The sequence below is a fragment of the Podarcis pityusensis genome (assembly GCF_964106645.2).
Source record: "Podarcis pityusensis genome assembly, chromosome: 12".
In the NCBI taxonomy this organism is placed as follows: domain Eukaryota; kingdom Metazoa; phylum Chordata; class Lepidosauria; order Squamata; family Lacertidae; genus Podarcis; species Podarcis pityusensis.
In genome coordinates, this window is record NC_138037.1 from 18,854,401 (window position 1) to 18,875,711 (window position 21,311).

General features: G+C 43.0%; 1 protein-coding gene across 3 annotated transcripts in view; it reads left to right on the forward strand.

Annotated features, from left to right (window-relative positions):
- Positions 1–21,311, forward strand: part of NRP1 (neuropilin 1) — a 127,149-nt gene that overhangs the window by 71,102 nt on the left and 34,736 nt on the right. For all 3 annotated transcript variants that reach the window (XM_080974029.1, XM_080974028.1, XM_080974027.1), the window contains exon 7: positions 17,278–17,436. In XM_080974029.1, the coding sequence (XP_080830155.1) occupies positions 17,278–17,436 (159 nt within the window). The remainder of the gene's footprint in view (positions 1–17,277; positions 17,437–21,311) is intronic.

Here is a 21,311-nt window from a genome sequence, read left to right on the forward strand (position 1 = left end):
ATTCCCCGCTCCACAATTTAGTAAAAGAGAGCCAGAAATCTAACTTGCAAGTTGTAATTTCTCCCTGTAGCTTGCTCTAAGCAAGCATTTAGATGAAGTCAAGAGGTTCACATGGCAGCAAAAAAAAAACAAAAAACCGATGGCAGCAGGAAAGTGAAAATAATTTTGAAAGGAAGAGAAGACTGGAGGTAGCAAATATGCAAAAAGTTCATTACAAAATGAATGGAAATGTATTTCAAGTGTGGCCTCATTACAAGGCTGAGCAAGTCCAGTACCTCCGGCAGCAGATTAAGGGAGTGTAATACTGAGTGGGGCTTACAAAAATCTGCAGTAAGTTCCTGAGGTCTCTTCTTTGTACTGCCAAAACCAGTAATGCTGTATCTTGGGTAATGCAAAATATAGTACCTAGATTAGAGTGCAATTGTGAGTGATGCAAATATACACAAGAGCATCAAAGTCCTGTAAATATTAGATGCTGTTCTTAAGGTGTGCTTGTATTTCCTTGACTGCCTTGGGAGTCCTCAGCTGCTGCTGCAACAACAACAACAATAGTGATCTATCTTCTGCCAGTACAGAATTATCTCACACTGCCATGGATATTATTCACCTGTGCATGCACTAACTGCCTTAGAGGTCAGAAGTGGGCACTAGAGATGTGTATCTAGGAATCCTATTCATATCTGATAACTATGTCCATGGTTGTCCAGGCAGCATTCCTCCAATGATAGCGTAGTTGGTTGGATGGTTTCAGGTACAGTCAAAGGCAGCCCAGACTTCCTGTGAAACTGGTGGTAACGGCAGCAGCAGAATCGCTTCTCGTGGGTGCAGAAATGAAACGTAGACTTCTGGAAGCAACTAGGGAAGCGAAAAGTGGAAAGAGCAGAAAAATAGAGGCAGCTGGTTGTGTTCTAATCTCCTTAGCAAAAAAACCCAAAAACCACATATGCTTATTACTAGCAGGTTGCATTGATCCTTAAAGCACTGAGGGAAGGGGCAGGATGTGGCGCATGGAGAGCATGTTTACTTGGCAGTAAGTGTACATTGACCTGAGTGCCCATATTGGCATGCCAGGGGGAATGCAAAGCAAGGCCCTGATCTCTTGGGATCTTCCTGTGTGTGGGTGGTGTACTGGCAGTATAGCAGACTGAATCCAGCATATGTTTCCCATCTTAACAGTGCCAAGAAGGGGAACTAAAGATATGCAGAATAGCATGTGTGAAGGGCCTACCAAAAATAAATCTTGTTTCTGTTACATCCAAAAGCCATAAGTAACCATGTTGGCCCATTTGGAGGGAGGACCTCCAAATTTCCTTTAGGGGCAAAATGCGAAAGCAGCGTTATTTACTTCCTTAATACAACAAATGCTGTTCTATTCTACTCCCTTGACCAAAACCTGTTTGATTTTTTTTTTTAATCTTCTGCTTCTATTTCAATTCTTTTTTTATAGTGAAATAGCATTATTGATATTCCACCCCCCTCCCTGCTCCACAACAATGCTTTAATTTAATCCAGAAAAAGGAACAGAAGTTGAAATATATTTCCGAACTCCCCTCATTAACATATCCTTTCATGGGAGGGGGAGCAGTGTAGTATTTCCATTTCGGTAACCTAAACAACAAACATGTTAATAGCTATCAATTACCAGCAAAGTTTTAGCTCTCAAAACTAGTAAGAACGCCAACCCAAGGGTTCCACATCTGTTTTTAGTGAAATCTGTTCCTGTCTGTGGTATTTAAAATCTGAGGAACTCCTGTTATTGTGCAATTGGGAATCCTAAGGGAGTAAAATCTTAATCAAATCCATAACATGCAAGAGTTTTATGATTGCACTTTCAGTACATTCCTTTTAAACGGATGGCAGATTTCTGCCCTGGCAGCAGTAATTGCCTTTTTACAGAGTACATTCAACATCCACAGTTAGGACCAACAGTTACATTTAAGCAGCACACATGAAGTCATTGCGCTTAAATAACTCTTGTAGTATGGTTAAAAGCCCTTGAGTGAAACCTGTGTTTGTAAACACAATTAGCACCTTACATCTCTTGAGTTTTGGGTTGTCCTGTGTTGTCTCCTTTAGTAAATCCCAGCCAGGCGCCTTCTCTAACCCATAGTTGTTACTGCAAACAAGAAGGAAGAGAGTCTGAAAAAATATTGCCAGGACACTTACAGTGAGTTTATATAAGCAGGGAGATTTAACAAATTGTGAGACCTTGGGTGGTATGTCCAGCTAAGCCATACACAGAGTTGACCCACTGAAATTGTTAGACTTGACTAACATAAGTACATTGATTTCAGTGGGCCTACTCTATGACTTAAAGCACATCCGCCCCACCCAAAAAAGTATCATGGGAACTGTTGTTTATTAAAGGTGCTTCGAACTGTGAGGGGCAAACTAGAGTTCCCAGGATTCTTTGGAGGGATGTGCTTTAAATATATAGTTTGTGTATGTAGTCTGAGTTAGATGCAGGCAGTGCTGAACGGAACCCACTCAAGAGTACAGAAGACTTAGTTCTGTTGTCAAATTCTTATGGGTGTATGAAATCAGCATTGTTTTTTGTTGCTCCAAATAGAAATGTCCATTGCAATCTGTCTTCTGTGTACAGTGTACACAAATCACCACATCTTTCAGATTCGTACCCTGGGAATTGCCCTACAATTACAAGTAGAGAGTTTTGTTTGCTTATATCCCACCCTTCAGATATAATCCCCCCCCCCCAAGGCATCTTACACAGAGATAGCAAACATGTTGGGTATCAAGATACAGATCATTTTCATTTTCATGTTACATTTTGTCAAATTTCACTTGAAAAAATTGTGACATCTGTTCAGAGCCACAGCTGGGAGCAACATCAGCATGAGGATATTATTATTTTTTAAGTGTTGTTAATTTCAACATCCACGTAGGTCCGGACTGACTTAACCTCAGATGCCAAAAACTAATCCAATCCAAATAAATAGGTCTTCCAGTACTTCTAAAGGCTGTCCAAAGTTTAGCCCTGGCAAGTCTGCAGAGAAAGACCATTCCCCAACTCCGAGAAGCTTGGCCAGAAGACTATTTCACGTGCCTTTACTATCTACACTGAGTGCATGAGCGCCTGATTCAAGAAAAGGACTCTCTTGGACAAACTAAATGCAGCTTGGGAGATCCATGATATTTGAGGGAAGCACACAGGCGTTTGTAAGGTGTCTGTATGTTCCCTGCCCCGTCCCAAAGAAGCAAATTGCGGAAGGTGTGTTAGGCCAAGGAAGCAGAATGGTGAGAAGGGGTTGAACATCTTCACCGCAGTACCACTTCCCTGAACAGATACGTAGCTCAGTCAGTAGAACATGAGACTCTTAATCTCAAGGTCGTGGGTTCAAGCCCCACGTTGGGCAAAAAGATCTTTTACATTGCAGGGGGTTACTCGATGATTCTCGTGAGAACCAGTGTGGTGTAGTGGTTAAGAGCGGTAGTCTCGTAATCTGGGGAACCGGGTTCGTGTCTCCGCTCCTCCACATGCAGCTGCTGGGTGACCTTGGGCCAGTCACACTTCTCTGAAGTCTCTCAGCCTCACTCACCTCACAGAGTGTTTGTTGTGGGGGAGGAAGGGAAAGGAGAATGATAGCCGCTTTGAGACTCCTTAAAGGGAGTGAAAGGCGGGATATCAAATCCAAACTCTTCTTCTTCTCTTCTTCATGGTCTCTTCCAGCTCTACAATTCTATGATCCTCACCCCAGTGCCACTTCCCTAAAGAGGTGTATGCAACTGCTTTGTAATGGTATTGGGTTCCTTTGAGAGTAAGGGCAAGGCTTAAAGCTAATAAATACATAATTTGAGCTTTAAAAACAAACAACTGAGGTCACACACATCATGTATCGTTAAGCCCCCGGCTACTCTTAGGGACGTTAGAGGAGGCATCTGTGTTCTGGTGACTCACACCTGCCATCAGTCAGAAGGTGGACTGCTGCTTTATGAACTGTGAATATTAAAACTTCTACAGACAGTAGCCTTCTTAGCTATACTTCCACCAAAGGTCAAATAGCTGATTGGGAGACAGAAACTTCACACTGCTTGGGAGGAACCTAATTTCCCTTTCTTTTGCCCCCCCCCCTTTCAAGACTTGAAAGATATACCAAGACAAATAGGTTAGATAATATTAATTCCTCCAACAGTCTGCATTGATTAAAACATCAAAAATGCTGTGCATTTCTCCCCCTTGTTCAAGAAAAAAAATATTGATTGCGTTTAAAGCATTTATTAGTATAGAATACTTCCTCTGAACGAAAGATGCCTCCAAATGGAGTCTCCTTCCTTTTCCCTTTCAGATGATTAAGCAATCCATATTCCTTTAATATTTATAACTTTGTGACTGCCGTGTGGAGAGGAACTGTTATAACACGGATGCAAAAGGGAAGTATTCCAGCAGCAGGCCTAAACATTATTGCAGTTCATCTTATGGCATCCCACATTAACATCTGTACAATATTCTGTCTTCATGCCAGGAATATACACATATTTTCATATGTGTGTGTGGCTGGTACACAGTGTGTGTGTGTGTGTGTGTGTGTGTGTGTGTGTGTGTGTGTATTTGAGAAAGTTTATTCCTCTTTCAGGCAGTTGCTTAGATTGGCTTTACTGGGGGGGGGGGTCTAAATGCTTTGCATGAGAGTCTGGGGGTGCATAGGAAACCTGCAGTGTCTGGCTTTTTTTTCTTGCTTTCCCTCCCCCACTTCTTTTGAGCACGCACAGTACCCAAGTGTATCGTACAACAACTGCTTGTGATAAGATGAATCCTAGAAACAGCTCTGCTTTCGACTCTTCCTTGGCTTTGAAAGGCTGCCTGAGAGCAGAAGTTCACAGTCGTCATTGTCAGGCTTACTCATCGTTAGGGAGTGCACTGACATGAAAGCCAGGTTACTGTCAATTCATTTCCTCCTCCCCTCTCTCCCCTTTTCACGAACACAAGTTATCTATTCAGCTCATGTCATTTCACATTTCATAATGCCACTCCAGAAAATTATAACAAGCGGCAATGGCTGTTCAGTTGAGAGGATAACATCACGAAGCTGGTTTTCCATATTTACTTTTTCAAGAGCAAAACAACAGATTATGGTACTTATTTCCAGGAAGGGGCCTTATACCAGCTCAGAATTTATTGTCCATCCAGTTCAGTATTGTCAGCTCTGACTGGCAGTGCTACTCTTTGGGTTATCAGTCAGGGCTCTTTTCATTGTTATCCAGTTCTTTTTAACTGAAGATGCCAGGGATCTAACCTGATAACTTCTGCATGCAAACCATGTTCTCTCTCCAATGTCCAGCACTGAGAGTCTAGAACGGGGGTAGGGAGGACACATTCATTCATGGACAACCTTCCAGGGTCCATACGCTGGTGGGCGGGGGGCAAATACAGAGGGTCAGAGGGCCACATTTGCCCTTGGCCCAGTGGGTCCCTAGCCCTGGTATAGAACGTGCAACCCAGTCCTCCAAAATACATTTACTCAGAAGTGAGTATCACTGAATCTTTGGTGTTTTTAGAAATTATTTTCAATAAACAAGCATTAAGCAAGCAGATTTGGACATACTCCTGGGTCACCACAAAAGGTGTTATCATAAAGCCTCATTCATATTGGGTTTTTCAGTCAATCATTTTATTTGTATGCCTCCTTTTCAAATTTAATACCATGCTCAAGGCAGCTTGCAACATATAAAAAAACTGCATAACTACAAATGTAACAAAAGTAGTCCTAAACAATAAACAAAATATCCAAAAGCACACAACCAAATTGAAGAGTTTCCACATAAATCATAACATCCAAAATAAACATGCAAAAGGATAACATCAGCAGCTGCTCCCCAACAAAAATCCCTGAACAACGCTCAACCCAAGATTCTGTTCAGCAGCCTCAGCTCTTGTAGTTGGAGTCTGTCAGGGCCCTGCCCTCCCAAGCTAGGTGGGAAAAGGCCTGCTAGGCAAGGAGCAGGTCTTCCAGGACTCACAGGCATGATGGTCCAGCAGGGCTCTTGTGTATTGAACAATAGTAGAAATTCAACAGGTGTAACTTTTTTCCAACTTGGAGATAAAATGATAACTGTTCTGCAGCTCTTGAAGGTAGAGACTGCAGCCCTAGTTTCTACGTGTCAGAAGATCCGGGTGTTGGCAGCCTTGACAAGTTCAAGTGGTGAGCAATTAGTTTTTCAAGCACTGCTGGGGCCCAAAAGATAAAAGGGAGAAGAAACATTTGCAGTCTGAGAAGCTGTTCAAACTTGAGGAGGAACAGAAAAGTGATAGTGGGTCATTTGTAGGAGCAGAAGAGGGTGTGAAGACACTGCAGGGATCCAAGAAAGAGCTGGTAGCACAGCATCTGCTACTCTGCAGATTTAATTACACAGCATCTTGCCATCACTTTTAGGCTCAGTTACGTATCTTTGCCTGGACTGGTTTCCACATCTGTGCTAGGATATAAGCTGGAGCAATTAAGAGGCCATGACGGTCTTATTCAACTCGTTGTCCCTTTAAGTCTCTTCTTGCTGCCTGGTCATTCACTGCCTACATCCATGTGTTTTCCAGCCTTCCTTTATGCTTCCACTGAACTTTGCCCTCGTTACAACACTCTCTCATAGTGGTGGGGGGATTGCAGGTCAAAGGATCTTTGCTTCACTGAGTTAACTATCTGTCTTTCCAGAATCCGTGCATTCCATCGCCTGGGCTCACGCAACCCTGATTTTGTTTTTGTTGTCACCATCACTTCCTGCCATCACAGCAGAGCTTGTGCAAACCTGAAACTATTGTGTATTCCCTTGTTTTAAAATGCAGTCCTAAAAGGCCTTGCTCTAGCCTTTGCATCTATCAATGAGCAAATGTTTCATTCAGCAACAGCTTCTTCCTTTTTTCTTTTTCTTTTTAGAGTCCACATAGATTAAACAAACTGAAGCCCCTCTTTTTTGTCTATGACCAGGCTACGTCTCAGACTGGATGTTTAAACTTAACAACTGAGAAGCAGCTGGTATCTATGCAGCCTGTTGTTTCTCTCCTGTGTGGCCTCCTGTGCTGAATCCACCAGATGACATTTATTCTTTATGTCAAAGAGCTACTCTCAAGATGTGGAAGGGTTGCTTTGTTCAGTGGTAGAGCATCAGACTTGTATGCAGAAGAGCCCGTGCTGGTCAGTATAGACCCTACAAAGCTAGATGGCCCAAAGGTCTAATTTGGAATAAGGCAACTTCCAGTGGATTATACCAAGTATTGGTAAAACTCAGAAGAGACCCATTGCAATGACTGGACATGATTGACTTAGATCCATTAATTCCAATGGGTATACTGTGAGTAAAAGTTAGTTGGCCACAACCCTGTGTTCCTAGGATACAGTCGGTTGCATTGTACATTGTAAAGTATGAGCTGGGGTTAAGCTGTAGAACTATGAGAAGCTGTCACTGAGATCGTATCTGTTCTGCCAGGATCACAGGTAATATCTGGCCAATCAGAGAGAAGTCACTAAAATGCTTTACCTTATCTTGGTGGTGCCAAAAATATTAGAATATTAGAGTAGGTCTTCAGACAAATGTATGTAAGGGACGGGCCTTGCCACAATGATCCTATTCCCTCTTCATGTGTATTCCCTTACATGAATTTTGTCCTCTGAAAAGGGTTTATATAATCCAAGACTGAAGGGTGCCTGTTGCTTGGCTCTGTGTAGCTGCATCCAAGGTTATAAGGTGAATAATATGGAGCTGAAATTATTGTGACACCATTTGAGAAGGCAGTAATTCCTGCCAGCTTTCAATACTCATTTTTTGTACCTACAAGCTAGACTTGCCTGGAATGAGAGTGACCACTGGAAGAGATACAAAAACTGTTTCCAGGGGAAGGACTCAACGCAGAGACCGCAGGACACTTGTAGCTTGCTTCTGAGAATTTTTGAAGCTCTATAAGTGTGTCTTGTTTTGAAAGTGCAATTCAATAAGAAACTTCGCTGGTTTGAATGCTGTTCCACTAAATACTTGTCTGTGTTCCAAACTGCAGGATTAAGCTACGGTTTAAAATTAAATCTAAATCACAAAAAGTATTCCAAAATGTTAATTAAAAGTATTAAGTTTCTGAATAATTTATAGCTTAGCAAGGGTTTCTAAGGGATGAGGGGTATGGGAGAGCCCATTCACATCTATTTCTTTTGTTGACCCATTGATTGTGAAATGTCTTAGGTGTGCATTTGCAGGCTAATGTGATGCTAAAGCAAAGCTTTTGGCTTCAGAGAAGTAATATTTTACAATAAGCCGTGCTCCTTGTAGACAGAAAGCAATCTTTTTCAAAGGTGCCAGGAGTTAATCAGCCTCTGTCCCTGCCACAGAGAAGTTTCCAATTACATAAGAAGTTGATTGCTTTGGTTTGAAGCACACAGTCTTTTTTCTCTCTCTCGTAGGAATGCATTGTGCCTTCATGTCCAGATTTTTGGGTGTTGCCAAGCAAGAGGTGAATTGGGAAAAGGGATATGTTCTCTGACTCCTCTGAAAATAATATACCTTGAAATCTATTTTGAAAAGTTGTGCAGATGGAGCATAGCTTACTGGCATGCGTCTGAAAGCACATTTCTCCTTTGTTTGCATGGCCAGTAAAAACACACTGTAAAGCACACTTAGCTGGTTTCAATGGGACGTATTGTATTCTGCACAACTTCTCAACCAAACGCTTTTTCAAAGGCTGCCTAACACTTAAGAATACCACACAGAACTAATGTATACTAGTGTCACTGTCCTCTCCCTGGATGGGAATAGCATTCCTCCCTGCATCTTACCCTGCACGCTGCTTTCACATTTAATTTTCAATAGTTTCCATGCCGGAGCTGTTTGGTAGGCTGAATTCTGGAAATGTCTCAAGCTTGAAACGCTAGTGTATGAACCTGCTGTACTGAGTCGCTTTTGTCTCCCCTTACCAGAGTACCGCTTGCCAATTTTTACAGCTACAGCAGATTTTTTTACTATTCAAAAACAGAACCAGATGGAATGCCAGTTCAAAGAACATGTCAGAATTAAATATTTCTCTTTTAATTAGTTGCTTCTGATTTATGCGGGGAAAAATTAACATAAGAGTAGGAGAATGTGCCATGAATCCAGATGTGACGCAGCCCACACACGCATTATCTTTTCTCTGTCAAAAAGATAGATCTTTCCCCCCCACACACCTTATTTTTTGGGGTGGGAGGGGTGACAAAGCTTGCAAGCATAGCCGTGACAAGTGTCAGAGGCCCTTTCTGCCTTCCCTCAGCAGTGCCAACAATTTTAAATTTTAAAAAAAAGATAAAACAAAACATTTCATTTGAAAATAGCGCATCTTACTCCTTTTTTGCTGTTATCAGTCATTTCTGCAGCATGTTCTGGTTCAGAGGTTGCTTCATAATTTATGCTTCTTTGGGCTTCCCAACAGCTCTATGAGGTAGGCCGCTATGATTTCCATTTTTTCAGAAGAGGGTCCCACGGCTGAGAAGGAACAGCTCTACCAAAGAAACACTGCTTCCTACACACTTTCCCTTCTACAGAGGTTTCACCCCCCATGACAAAATCATGTTGTGGAAGCTCTGATAAGCAAGCAATTTCCATGCAGCAAGGAAAAATGATATACACAGCAGCTGGCAGATTGGCACACAGCTAACAGCAAGAAAACCATGCATGCCACATTTCATACATTACACAGCACACATGCATCTTTTCTAACTTGCTCTTAATCTTCCAGTAAGGCAGGGTGGGGAGTCTTTTTTCTTACTCTTTCAGCTTTCCCTTGTGGGAAGTCAACTTTGCAGGGGTCACAGGCACAAGCGGGTGGGGCTAGGGGCAAAAGCAAGCAGAGCAATGGATGACATTTGTATAGTAGGCTGCATTCCAGCCACATAAATATGTACACACATTGACAATCAGGACCGCCAGTAGGCTGCTGCAAATGGTACTGGTATACTGGGCCCAGAGCGAGCAAGGGCCCCAGACTCTTAGCTTAAATTTTTAAACAAATACCCCCTCATTTCCACCTGCTCTGAAAGGGAAGCTGAGAAGCAAAATGTGGAAGCCCACCCCCACCGCCTTCCCTCACGTTGGCTCTTTTAGTGCTATATTGGCAGTTTCTCCTAGAAACTGCCCCAGGGTGTGGTCTGAAGACATATGTGGCTACCAGCTTGCTGAGGATAAGCAGATCTGGCTCTTGCCACTGACTGCCAGGAAGCACATTCATGCTGCCTTGGGTTCCATGACAGAAGAAAGGCGGAATATAAATGTAAGAAATCAATATCCCCAGGGGCTCTTGCTTGCTTTCAGATATTGCTTTCTACTTTTTGCCTGAGAGGCTCTTTTATCCCTGGATACAATGGTACCTCAGGTTAAGAACTTAATTCGTTCTCGAGGTCCGTTCTTAATCTGAAACTGTTCTTAACCTGAAGCACCACTTTAGCTAATGGGGCCTCCCACTGCCACCACGCCTCCACCACACGATTTCTGTTCTTATCCTGAAGCAAAGTTCTTAACCCGAGCTACTATTTCTGGGTTAGTGGAGTCTGTAACTTGAAGCATCTGTAACCTGAAGTGTCTGTAACTCGAGGTACCACTGTATTTTATTTCCTTTGTCTCGGGTAAATGACATTTTCCGCTTTGTTCTCTGCCATTTCCTATCTCCCAGGGATAACTCCGGTTGTCAGGTACCTGTCGCTACAAAACCACTGTCTCTTTCTTGCCACTTTCTGTTTTGAGGGAAGTCTTGTTAACATTTTGTTGGTGAGAGCCAGTGCTTTTTTGTGGTGGTACTCACCAGTACACCATACCGGCACACACACACACACCCAGGAGACGCTCAGTCACATGGGGAGTTGTGGTATTAGCAAAGCCCGGCCAGGGTCCAGCCACTGCCACCCCCCAGAGCTGGCTGGAGAGCAGAAGTCCCACTCCCCGAGGTCTGTGAGAGTCGGTGGTTTTCCCCCTGCCATGCACTGCGCTCTGCTGCTGTCCACGTGTGCCCTGGTTGCCTCGCTGGGGGGGGGGGCTCATGGCGGGCAGGGCAGGGCCAGAAAAAAGGCACTGGTAGATGTTGTTCTTCAGCATTAACTTCCCTCTTAAGGGTCTTGAGGGGGGTCATTATATCTTTGGATAGTGGCACTCCAGAGTGCAAAACAGGTGCATGGTGGCATGTGAGCACCCTTGAATAGAACTCATCGCTACGTGGAAAAGGTGATACCTTGATGAGAAAAAGTGCTAGCTGACCACAAGCAGGAGAAGAATTGTAATGGCCATCAGGGTAATAATGTAACATAGTGGTTGATTAGACACAGACCAGTGCTTGCTATCTAAGGAAATGACACAATTCTCTAAAAACATTGACTTTTCAGCAAATGGGGGGGGGGGGGTCAAATGACAGATTCAGCAGCTTTCCAAGTCACAAGACATGCTCACAAACAAAAAGCTTCCTGTTAATCAAACTCCAGCCCTTCATCTTCTGTTTTCTCAGGCAACAGAACAGACAGACCTACGAGGAGAGTGTTAAAAAAGGCTGGTAACAACAACCGCTCCCTTGCCACAGCAGTCTCAGCGGACTATGTTTTATTGTGCATGACAGATTTTCATTTCTGAAATGAGTCCTTTGCAGTTATGGGCTTAGTTATGTTTGTGTGATTATAGGAAGCAGCAAGATTCATTTCATGGCCTGTGCGCCGCACACAACTCTTTAACCAGCTGTTTTCGTTCTGTTTGCTACTTGATTTACTACACAGTAGCTAAACATGCTACTTTGTTCTCCTGATGAAATTATTGCAAATAAAATGTGAACACCAGGCCTGCACAACTTGGTGACCCACCAAGCAGAGCACGCCCTACTGGACATTCAGTGTAGCCTGCCAGGTGATCAGTGATTCCTTGCCCCAACTTCCCAGTAGAAGGGGGGGGGGGGAGGCAGGGAGCTTACTGAGCCCCTTACATGGCTGGTGGACTTTCTTTGGCCTGGTGAGAGAGCAGGCCTAGTTTATGCAGACCTTTCCAATGTCATTCTACTTGCAGTATTTAAGACAAAAGCTTAGCTGCAAAGATATATTTTTACCAGATGCCAGGCATCACTGTGGAAAATGGAGGGACAATAGTTCTTTTGACTAAAGAGCCATCACCATTCAGTTTGCTTTCACTAGGCCCCAATTGGAAGACTGATGGAAAAAGCAGGAGCAATTCCTTTGTCTTTCATTTCCATCTTTTACCCAGGAGCAGGGAATATGTGCTGCAGATGTTTGTTTTATTTCCAGTCCTGTACACTGTTAGTAGTTTTAGTACTTCTAGTACTAACTTGTGCTTGTAGTTCTCACTGTTATTGGTCCATTTGTTTATTGTAAGCTCTAGCCGTTTATTGTAGCTCTAGCTGTTTATTGTAAGCTCTAGTCGTTTTAAAGGTAACATACTCAAGGATTCTTGAAACGTCGTGTTAAGGATCTGTGGGTTGGTGCTCACTTAAATTTAAAATCCGGTGCTATGGAAAAGAGAGAAAAAATCAAGAAAATAGACCTCTTAAACTTGGAAATGAAGAGTTAAGACATTTGAACTTTGCTGGCATTTATAGTTACAAGTCCAGGTAATAGCCACAGAGGAATGCTAAATATTTTCTAAAACAGTATGGAAAAAATATGTATAAAAATATTACTATAAAATATAAATCAGAGACACAGCAAGGATGAAAATGCTTAAATAATGCTTTTGGGGGGAGGGGCTAGGGTATTTGATGTTCAGCTTCAGATGTACAGTCTTTCATCACCACATTCTTCCATTGTTCATCTTAATGCAAAACAGAAGTTCTCCCAACCAAAGTGTAGCATGGTCTGTAGAAGAGAGTCGGGGGGAAAGTTAAAAGGGCTCTAAGGGCAGAAAAGGAGGGAACAGCTGTCAAGTAATCATATTACTGTCACAACTGTAGATGGGCTCCCAGTGCCTGACAACGGCAGGGAGAAACCTGATCCGCCACATTTCCTTTCTGACGAAAGGTGAGCACATGCTGATGATCACAGGTGAAGTCCAGGCAGAATCGTTACCCTAAAGAAATAGGTCAACATCTAATAGAATGATGGCATAGCCCTTAAAGGTGATAGTTCCAGAAATTATTTCAGTAAGAAACTGTGTCTGATGACCAGAGTTATACTCTTGATATATCCACCCACCAGTTTGGTTGCGTACTCACACAAAACCTACACACTCCAAACAAACAACAGCTATCCCCAAACAGTAATAACACTCTTCTTTGTCTATAGGCACATCAAAGATTTGTAACGGTAGAAAGAAAAAGAATGCAGTGCTTGAGTACCTAAAATGTTTACTCAGGAGTAAGACCTGCTGAGTTCCTTGGGACTTTCTGCAGCAAATGTTATCATTCATTTATTTACAGAGTGCCATCTATGTACATAGTGCTTTACAAGGAATGTCCAAGGGGATTACAATCTAAAGTAGACATAGAGACACAACAGAGGAAGGCGGGAAATGGGGGGAGGGGTAGGCAGAGGAACAATAGGTGGTTATATCAATCCCATGTATTTTGGTTTAATTCAGCCTTTTCCAGCATAGATAACTCCATGGCCAGTATGGCCAGTGATCAGGGATGGTGGAATTTTAGTCCAACATCTAGGGTTGAGGAAGGCTTGCTTTAGGCCCCTCCAAACTGGTGTGTTATTGCGAGCATGTTCTGCCGCATGTTCTTGACACACCAATAGCACATTTGTGGTTGGATTTATTACACTTTAGTTTGCTCTGCGATGCTTCCCTAGTGCTACCACATCACGGCTGTCAGGATGATAACAAAAGTAAGACAAAAAAGAACATTCGTGGTATAAAAAGTTGCAGGATATTCACTGATGGGAAGTGTAGCACTGTGACCACCCCAGAACTTTTGCAAGTGCAAACAGTATTTTATTTTATTTATTTTTTTATTCATTAGATTTAGGGGAAATAAATGCCAGTCGATGGAGAACCACCTCTTCCAAGGTGTTTTATTTTGTCATTTTTTATGGTGGTGTTCTAAATCATCTGCTTCAGTAGTGCAGATTCTTAATTATTGTTACATTGTAATAGTATGTCAGACAATTGGATCCTGTACAATCAGCCATTTCACCTCCCGTTTCTCAAAGCCTACATTTTAGCATAGGTTTTAATCTGTAGAACTCTCATAATGGACCATCGCTTGACTTCACTCAAAATGAAGGACTTACTGATTATTTAAAGAGAGAGAGAAGGGGGAGAGAAAGACATAAAAAAAAGGAGAGAAGGAAAAAGCAGCCACATGAAAATCCCATTTAGAGGCATTTCAAATCAACTTTGAACAGTATGAGCTTGGGACCCTAATCATTTGAAAACTGAAGAGCTGTTTGAATTTTCTGAGAAAAGGATTTCATTTAAGTAACTCAGCGCTGCATTCCCTTGGTCTCCTAGATTTTTGAGAGTCCTTCATCTTGGAATTGAATGTCATAACTGGACGTGACTCAAAAATGCAGTGCTCTTCACAATCAGCAGCGTACAATTTGGAGAGCATTTCAACTTAAGTTGCGATTTCTCTGCACCATAATGCCGACATTCTCCCCATTAACCTTCAGATTGTTCTTTGGACAAAACAACACGTGATGCTCAGTGACATGATTCTCCCTCCTCCCTCCCTTAATATACTTTGAGGCTTTAACAGGGAGTGGAATAGTAGCAGTATAGGCCAGGGGAAGGGTGATGAACTGTTTCTTACCTTTAATTTCTCCCCTACCCAGCAGACCTACCTTTGCTTTGGGATGTATGGCATATTTGCATACATATTTGCATAAGTTTGTGGGAGTCTGTGTCTTTTCCCTATGGGTGAAAAAGCAATTGGTGGAGGAAAGCTTTTCACTTTAAAGAACCCAAACAAGTGGAGGAATGGTTGGATATCTCTTCCACCACCCTATTTTAAGAGTAAGAGCTTTCACTCCGTAACTTCACACAAATCAGCCTGCATATCACAGTTTCCCCTACCCTCCAAATACACTGTTTTCTCTGTCTCAGGACTTCCACCTTCTAAGTGGATTATATTAGCTGTGCCTATCTAAATATCAGCCCTTCTGTCTTCAACAGGACTTCCTTCACATTTTCCCTAAGCAAATGCAGGGTATGTTGATTTAACCCACCCATTCCACCCCACCCTTGCTTTTGGATGTATGACATACTTCCAGGAAAAAGGATGCTTGTGGGACACTAGAGACATACAATCTGTATCCTGCATGTTTCAAAAATAATTAAAACGTCTCTGATGTGCAGGAGGCATTTAGCAGAAGCAGAGTCAAAGCACCTCAATGAATGTCTGGCCAGCATTTGGACAGAAACCTGTTAAAAAGAGCTTCATCGGGAACAAGTAGCAAGTCCTCAAATGCCATTTTAAGGGGAAGGAAAATACTTGATTTTGTGTGGAGATGGTTCTTTAGAAATTCCATTACTTAAGTGTATACCCCTTGTGACAGGTCAAGCAAATGTTATCATGTACTTTGGTATATAGAGATAAGAACCATACTTGGTGATACAGTAGTAGTGTGGCTTTTTTCTCTCTCAAACGACTGCCTTTGGGCCAAAAAACAGTGTGCAAATAAACCCAAGCATAACGTAGCAACTTACTGGATCCCTGTTCTAGTGAGGCTGGTGCACAAATATTAGTTCTCTATGATGAAGACAATATATGCAGAAGCTGGGATGTGAAGAGCGTACAACATGCGTACAAAATGTTTTCATGCAAACATGGACTTTCTGATTTCGGAAGGTCCTTTGATGTTCACGGCAGTTGGGGGAAAGAAGAGGGGCTGTAAAGCACAGAAAGAAAGCAGCAACCGTGCTTTCTAATTCTTCCTTGAAGGTCCTGTTTGCATGCATGTGAAGCCATCAGGCACTCAGAGCAAAGATGGAGTCTTGCTTGCATCTGCACAGTGCTGAAATAAGTCATAGTGTTGCATTCACTTACATATACAAAAGTCGTGCTTATATGAAAGCAAAGCAGGGGGGTGCTCTTACTGTTTTCAACATGCAGAAGGACCCCATGTTAGTTTACACACAAAAGGAACATAAGCAAATTTGACCACTTCCCTCACATGCAGAGAGCAGCTTCTTCTACCTGCACCCTAATGTTCTGCCATAGCACACGTGGAAAGAAATTGTTGGATCAGGTGTAAAACATAACTATTATTATTATTATTAGGTTTCTGCAGTGTACAGTGTGTGGGTCTATATGCACACACACGTATATAATATGGTAAATAGAGTCCTTATATCATTGTGGTATAATATTTTTTATTAATTCCCCCACAAAAAACAAAATCATTATATTAAAAAATAACACAATTTTTTTTAACAACTGTAATCCCCAGAATTCCCTCTACTCCATCCATTGGTTCCTTATATTATCTTCATTTATGCATGTCAATAAAATCTTTATCTACAATTGCCTCCAAATCTAAACATTACCCATAACATTACAAGTGTTTTTAAAAATCCTGCTAATGTATTAGCTTGCATACATTGCTGTTGTAAATATGCAATAAACATTTCCCATTCTTTTTTATATTTGTTGTCATCTTGATTTCTAAGTTTCCCAGTTAATTTAGCCATTTCCACATACTCCATTAACTTAGTTTGCCAAGCTTCCTTGGTGGGGGCTTCTTCTTTCCAGTGTTGGGCTAGCAATGTCCGAACAGCCGTTGTTGCATACATGAACAAATTCTTGTATTCTTTAGGTATATCCATTCCTGTAATACCTAATAAGAAAGCTTCTGGTTTTTAAACAAAGGTTATTTTTAACTTTTTTTTTTCAATTTCTTATGTATCATTTCCCCAAATAATTTAATAACCTTACATTGCCACCACATATGATAAAATGTACCTTCGACTTCTTTACATTTCCAACACTTATTTCCCCCTGTTTTATACATTTTTGCCACTTTAACCGGTGTTAAATACCACCTATACATCATTTTCATATAAAGTCCTTATATCATAAACACTTATGAGCAACAAAACCCTGCATGAATAAATCAATCTTCTGGGCTAAACCAGGCTAAATAATATTTATTCATTGTCTTGCTCTGATACTCACTTATGTCTATACGTTTTCTAATAAAATGCGTGGGTCAACATTATCCTGAACTCCATTCCACCAATAATTTTTAAAAGCTCCTTTTTCCCAATAAATTGATTACTGAGTTGCCTTCCTTCTCTGGTCCTAACTGGATTTTACCATTTGAACTGCCTCGTGTTGATTTTCCATTGATCTGTTTCTTTGTCCCTCCATTATTCTCCTTTCTGCAGGTGGACTTGGGCCTTCTCCGCTTTGTTTCTGCCATCGGGACCCAGGGAGCCATCTCAAAAGAAACGAGGAAAGAATACTTTTTGAAAACATACCGAGTAGATACCAGCTCCAATGGAGAAGACTGGATTTCAGTCAAAGATGGAAATAATAAACCTTTGGTAAGGTTTTCAATTTTCACAACACCCTGAACCACTTGTGAATTTCTAGAGTGCTTTATTAGTTGCAGTTACAATGGTACCTCTGGTTATGAACGCTTCAGGTTACGAGTTCCGCTAACCGGGAAGTAGCTGCTCCTGGTTGCGAACCTTGCCCCAGGGTGCGAACGGAAATCACACACCAGAGGCACACATGCAGCGGGAGGCCCCATTAGCGAAAGTGCACCTCAGGATGAGAACGGTTTCAGCTTAAGAATGGACCTCCAGAACGAATTAAGTTCATAACCAGAGGTACCACTGTATTTATGTTGTTATTGCTGCCTAAACAACATTTTCAATGCTTGGAGTCAGACAGTGCTACCCATATTGCTCTTTTTAATAAGTAATAAAAAACAGACAGAAACTCTCAAGCTACGAAAGAGCTGGAATGACAGCATAGTGAAACATCCAAGGTTTCTTCTTGCATTCTAATTTCAGAATTCCCCTTCCTCACAATAGTTTGTCCTTTTTTTAATCCCTGATATATCACACATGGATAGACAATAAGCACATCTTAATCCAGTTAGTAAAAAAGTTCTGTTGCTGTAACATAAAAAACCAGGAAAACCCATTGGATATGATTTGGCCAAAGTAAAGCACTTTAAGACCCAATTGAATACATGCATGCCTATCTCACTGAAGTTGATAGTGTTTTGTCTGGATTGCTGTACCAAATGTTTTTAGACTTTCCCAGTTTTGTTGTTGTTCAGAAATGTCAGCTGTGTTATACTCTAGCCACTAACACCCATGCCATAGCAATATTACTTGTCCTTCCCAATAACTACTTGGGCCCACTGTCTAGCTTTCATCACTCATCACTTCAAGTAATGCTGTTTAACATTTAAGGAATGGTTGGCCAACCTTTTTAGGGTACTTTTGGATTTTTGAGAGCGACTGCTGTGGGCACCCCTCCCCCTCTAGTTGCTTTTCTGCCTCCTTCCCTTGAATCAGTTCCCTCCCCACCAAGAGACAGAACAAATGTGTGTGTATACACACTTCGCTGTTCAAAGAAACCTGAGTGAAAATGGGATACAGTAGAATTAATTAGAGTCTTGAGAAGCACATGGAAGCTGGAAGAGGAAGTAGGAAAAGAGATTCACTCTTCCTATTTCCTCCTTCAGCTCTATATGCTTTTCAAGGGGGTTGCTGATCTCAACAAAGTCTTACTAACCAATTTTACTGCTGGTTTTATATTGTCAGAAATGTGGAAGCAGTTGTAAGGCATAGAATGATGTTAGGGGAGAGGGGAGAAGAGTAATGTTAATTGTGTGTTTCACAACTGAAGTAGTACACATGCCCATCTAAAGGGGAACCCTCATAAGATCATTAAGTCCAGGTCTAAAATTACCTAACTGCACCAATGGCCTTGACCAAAGGTAGGGTTGTACCCGTGACTCCAACACTATTTTATTTTCTTTTAAAATTTAGATTTCTTTTTAGAAAGAGAGAGAAAAGAGTGAACAGATACAACATGAGATAGAGCTCGTTTTAATAGCTGTGTAGAACAGAGAAATATATTTCGTTAGGTCTGGCTTCTCACCCATGTATGACAAGGTGTACCTGCAAAAACCTTCCTGTTTGCGTACAACTATTACAAATATAGGTCCCTCAGCTTCCTTTGCATTTGGTTGTCTTAACAAAATAATGCCAAAAATGGGTGTATTCAGGATTAATGATGCACCTTTGAGATGGAAATGCTAAAAACTGCTTTGGGTTCCTTGTCATTCTGGCATCTTGCCTATATGTCACCAGTTCATGGCCATAACTTTCTTTTGGGGGGGGATCAAGGTACTTGAGTTTAAGGGAATCTGTTCCCAGTCAAATCTCAAAACTTTTAAATATTATGAAAGTTATAACACCTTATTTTATAAAAACACAGTATATACCTTGAAGGGGAAAAAACTCCAGCATTGCACCATTGTGCCAAATGAATATTCTTTACTAGATATGATGTATGTACCATGCCTTATTCAGCAAGGCTCATGGGTCAAAGCCCAAAATATCCCCCTGAAATATACTCAGAGTCGCAAAGTGATTTCATGCTCTTTATTCAGCTCATAGTGGTGAGGAGGAATGAATAAATGTCCCCTCACAGTATCTGCTTTATATACATTATTTACACAATGGGCTGCACATGATTGGCTAATTCTGGAATTCTACTGTAAGCCAATCAGGTTGTGGATTCACTTCTATCTGGAGCAGGATTGGGTGGTTCCTGCCAACCAATCATACTGCTGCATTGTTCTAGGACCAATCAGACTGCTGCATTCTGAATCCTATTGTTCTAGGACCAATCAGACTGCTGCCTTTTGGATCCTATTGTTCTAGGACCAATCAGACTGCTACAGTTTGGATCCTATTCAACTCAGTACATAACACCCCTCCCCTCTAAGTTCCAGTCCTGCCCGGGAGGTCGCATTCATAGTCCTCAAGGTATGCCGGCGGCCTACGTGTGCGTTGTGGCCTGGGGTGTTCCCTGGTCCGGGCTCCGGGTTCTGGCTCGTGTTCCAAGGATGCTGGCTGTGATGCGGCTGTTTGGTCTGGTGCAACCGGCTCGCTCAGTCGTGGTTCTGGTTCCGGTGTCCTTTCGGCCTCACGGGTCCTCTCTGTATTTACTGATTCTGCCTCTCCTGCTGGCCCCTCCTGCTCTATGGGCCTCACTGCCCCGCTGTTCCCTTGGGACTCCTCTGACCTGTCCTCCTCCTGGTTTTCTCCCGGGAATCGTCGCCGTATCTGGTCGCAGTGGCGGCGCCAGCATTGCCCCCCATCCGTTAGCACCTCGTACGACACGGGGCCAGTGACCCTGGTGATTGTGGCGGGTACCCATGCTGGGCCTGCCCCAAAATTCTTTGCGTACACTGGGTCCTGGGCCTCGAAGGTCCGGGGGTTCCTGCCTTCCCCCACCACTACCTCATCCTGAGCTCTATCGGGGTGAAGGCGGTCCAATCTGATTGCAAGGCGCCGACCCATTAGTAGTTCAGCGGGGCTCCGGCCAGTCGTTGAGCTGGGGGTGCTGTGCTGTGCTAGAAGGAATGTGGCAAGGCGGTACTCCCAGTCCCCTTGCGTCATGCGGCGAAGGGTGTCCTTGGTGGTCCGCACCATGCGTTCTGCTTGGCCATTGGTGGCAGGGTGGAACGGCGCCGAACGGATGTGGCGGATGGCGTTCTGCGCTGTGAAGGTTTGGAATTCTCCTGACGTAAATGCAGTCCCGTTGTCTGAGACGAGAGTGTCAGGGAGCCCGTGGGTTGCAAACAGCCTGCGTAGTACCCGGATGGCTGCGGACGTGGAAGTGGACGGTACCAGTGCGACTTCCAGCCATTTGGTGTAGGAGTCCACCACTATGAAGAATGTTTTCCCCTGAAAGGGGCCAGCGAAATCCACATGCAGGCGTGACCATGGTGCTCGGGCGGACTCCCAGGACTGGACTGGGGCCCTTGGGGGATCTGGGCGGGATTCTTGGCAGGCCTGGCAGTGTTTGACCCAGGCCTCTATCTCTCCATCGATCCCCGGCCACCACACATAACTCCTGGCAAGGGCCTTCATTCTTACTACCCCTGGATGTGTCTCGTGTAGGGCTGTGAGGACCCTTTTGCAGAGGGGCTGGGGAACAACGACTCTGCTTCCCCATAACAGGCACCCCTTGTGGGCCGACAGTTCATGTTTGCGGGTTGTGTAGCCGGCGAATTCTGGCCCGGGGCTGCTGCTGGGCCATCCCCTCCACACCCAGTCCAGGACCCGGGAGATGACCCTATCTTTCTTGGAATGGTGTGCAACTTCTTGTGCCTGAATGGGGCGGTCGGGAAGCAGCTCCAGGCTCATAACCTCTTGTGCAGGTGCTG